Source organism: Cucurbita maxima, unplaced genomic scaffold (assembly GCF_002738345.1).
Source record: "Cucurbita maxima cultivar Rimu unplaced genomic scaffold, Cmax_1.0 Cma_Scf00016, whole genome shotgun sequence".
NCBI classification, from domain to species: domain Eukaryota; kingdom Viridiplantae; phylum Streptophyta; class Magnoliopsida; order Cucurbitales; family Cucurbitaceae; genus Cucurbita; species Cucurbita maxima.
The window spans coordinates 2,754,354-2,757,764 of record NW_019272032.1 but is presented as its reverse complement, the minus strand read 5'-3'; the positions used below and the strand labels follow the sequence as shown (position 1 = coordinate 2,757,764).

At 34.0% G+C, this 3,411-nt stretch overlaps 1 protein-coding gene across 2 annotated transcripts; it reads left to right on the top strand.

Moving 5' to 3' along the window:
- The first annotated feature begins 157 nt into the window (after positions 1-157).
- Positions 158-3,134, top strand: LOC111491516 (AT-hook motif nuclear-localized protein 9-like). 2 transcript variants are annotated; one of them, XM_023140459.1, is made up of 6 exons: positions 158-549; positions 1,278-1,345; positions 1,795-1,929; positions 2,177-2,335; positions 2,721-2,802; positions 2,892-3,134. In XM_023140459.1, the coding sequence occupies exons 1-6, from the start codon at positions 159-161 to the stop codon at positions 2,939-2,941; spliced, it is 885 nt and encodes a 294-aa protein (XP_022996227.1). In that variant the 5' UTR covers position 158; the 3' UTR covers positions 2,942-3,134. The 2 variants fall into 2 exon arrangements, with proteins under 2 accessions (XP_022996227.1, XP_022996226.1); XM_023140458.1 differs by having other exon boundaries at positions 2,889-3,134.
- The last annotated feature ends 277 nt before the right edge of the window (positions 3,135-3,411 follow it).

Genomic DNA, 3,411 nt, shown 5'->3' with positions numbered 1-3,411 from the left:
TTTTTTTTTTTTTTTTTTTTTTTTTTGTACATATTCAGATTAAAAAAAATGAATTAAAATTGCGATTTGAAATTATTTATATAATTCCAAATCATAATTATTTAGCTTTAAAATCACTATTATTTAAAACCTACCAAATAAAGAAAATTGATTTTAAAATGCTCGCCCTTACAAATCCGGAGGTACAGAGCATTCGTGAAGAGGTATTTTCCATGGAGGATCAAAATCTCACGGCGGAAAGCGAATCGCTTACGGACCTGAAAAGCACTACGACCGAGATAAATGAGGCGACGGATGATGAAGACACGTCGATTGGAAACAGCGGAATCGTCGGCGAACGGCATCTTGAAGAATTGTCTAGCGGTGAGGTGATTTCAAAGAAAAAGAGAAGAGGAAGGCCGAGGAGAAAAGCAGCCATCGACCTGGAGAAGCCATCATCGCCGTCATCGCAGGGGAGCCTCTCGTCGTCCGCCAATTCACGAAACACTTCGAAACGCCGCCGTGGGCGGCCGCCTAATAGCGGTAGGTTGCAGCTTCTCGCATCTTTAGGTACGCTAGGTTTCAACTCTCGATTCCGTCAATCGGTTTTTCTTTTTCAATGCGTAACGCGCCGCCGCCGTGATAATCGCACGTAACCGTCAGTTGTTTCTTTTCGTTTCTTGGATTAGGTCGTTCTCTATATTCTTGTTGATTTTTTTTTTTTTTTTTTTTTTTGGCATTTTCACGTTAATTTTGATTTTTTTTTTTAAGAGAAAATCTATTATTCTTATATAAACTAAGTATTTCTTCTTTTTCCTTTTTTAAACTGAACTGAATCGTAAAGTATTTTTGTTTCAAATTTTTTTTATTATTCTTTTTGCGACCATATTTTCTTTTTTAAAAATAAACTCAATTTTTGTTTCAAAACAATTTTATTATTTTAAAAAACATATAAATACTTTTTTTTATTTTTTTAATATAAATAACCCAATACTTCTTATTTAACTAATTTAATATTAAATTCAGTACCGAATAAAAAAGTTCAACATTTATTAGAAACCTTTTAAAATTAAATAATATTCCAAAAAAAATGATTATGAATTTTAAATTTCAGAATTCATTTTTAGGTTAATGAAAATCAAAGTTTTTATTATTTTTATTATTATTTTTTTTTTTTCTGTTTAATATTGATTCGAACTTTGGACTCAGAACGGGGTTATCGAGATGTTTGAAATCTGTGAAGGTTAAATTTGTTTTGAAATTATTATATTTATTAATAATCTCGAATATGTTTGAAGGTGGCTTTGCTTGGGACACTGCCGGCGGAAGTTTTACCCCCCACATCCTCCATATTCCAAAAGGAGAGGTAAGGAATAAATATGTATAACTCATGATTTAATTCATAAGCTATGAAAGTTTATTGCATTTAATTATTAATTAAGATATGATATGTAAATAGTTTTATAAGTTTCTAAGATGTAGGAGTTGAATGAATTTGATACTAGTTATCATTGTAGAAGTTGATAGTGTAATCTGTATAATCTGTATGGAGTTCATTCATTTGCTTTAATCAAAATTAGACCGTCACATCGACTCTGAGTATAATTTGTTGATGATTGTTGGGCGAGAGTCTCACGTTGCCTATTCTAAGAGACGATCATGGGTTTATAAGTAACGAATGCATCTTTGTTAGTATGAGACCTTTTGGAAAAAAATAAAGTTACAAGAACATATGCTCAAAATATATAATATCATACTAGTATGGAGAGTTGTCGGATTATGTACACAGAGTAACTAAATGTTAAATGTGTGCAGGATATTGTGAAGGGTCTATCAAGATTCTCAAAGAAAGGTCCTCGAGCAATCTGCATAATTTCTGCTGTTGGTTCAGTTTCGAGCGTTCATCTCCGCCAAGTTGATGCGGAGCCCAACACCACACAGAAATTCCAGGTTTGTTTATGACGAAACTATTGTTTAGTGGGTAAAATAGAGTGAGATGTATCACATTGGTCGGGAAGGAGAACAAAACACCCTTCATAAGGGTGTGAAAACTTTCCCGTAGCAGACGCGTTTTAAAGTCTTGAGGGGAAGCCCGAAAGGAAAAACCTAAAGAGGACAATAACTGCTAGCGGTGGATTTGAGTCATTACATGGAAATTAAAACACTTATATTTATGGATATGGATGTGAATGTGCAGGGAATGTTTGAGATTCTGCGCATAACAGGGTCGTTTGTGGGACAAATGAACGGTAAACGCACTAAAGTGGGACAGGTTTCCATTTCACTCGCTCATCCTGACGGGCGAGTTTTTGGGGGCGTCGTTGCTTCTGCACTCATAGCAGCCACCCCCATTCAGGTATCTCTCATTTTCTTTCGAATTTGAAAACCTTACTGCATCTGTAACATTTTAAGATTATATTTACTGCAACTGTACTAATTCGAGAGAATGTCGAGATTAGTCAATCGTAAACTTATTCGAAAGAAAAAAACTCGACTTCATAGAAATTTAATTCAATTCTTGTCAATATACCATCGTCTCATATGGATTTGATTGTCTATAATAACATGAACAATAGAAAGTTGGAATATACTTCTGATTAAATATAATTGTTACCCATATGATCTGATGTGGTACCTGTGTTACATCATGATGAATCTTTTCAAATTATCATAATACTAATCAAAGATCTTTAATATTGTATCATACCCTTGATTTTAATTTGAGATCCATGTGTTGACAGATTGTTGTGGCAAGTTTTAAGCAAAGAATTATCCCTGCAGTTAAAAGGATGCACACACCAGCTCACAACAGCCAGCCATCAGGTATTATTATTATTAAATTTCATTTTGTATCTTATCTGTTCGTAAATTTTTTTTTAAAATGTTGAATATATTCCTTGGAATAACAGCAGGCACTGATGAAGAAGAAGTATGTGATGCTCCGGGTACCCCGCAGCATTAAACCACCAAAACGACACCGTTTCTTCAGCAGTTTTTGCCTACATGCAGTCTTCACCTCCAGAGTTTTCATGTACTTCTCTACCTCTTCTTATCTCACACAGTCAGTCGCACACAGTGTTTGAATGTTAGAAAACTCGTAGCAAAACTTCCTTTGGTGGTGATTTTATAAGAAGTTTTTATCAATTTCTAGAGTTTTTATCTTTTACTTTTTTATATCAATAATTTCTCAATTTCACCCAACTTCGCATAATATTTATTGCATATCATTTAGGAAAAAAAAAAAAATAGCTCCAGCTTCATGGGCTTTTGAACCGATTGGATAAACTTTGGGCCTTGAATCCCAAGCCCATTGGGCATTTAGTAATTAGTGTTAGACGAACATAAACTCTTATAAACCCAATGGTATGATATTCTTCACTTCGAGCATAAGCTCTTGTAACTTTGCTTTTTGGACTTCTCCAAAAAGCCTCG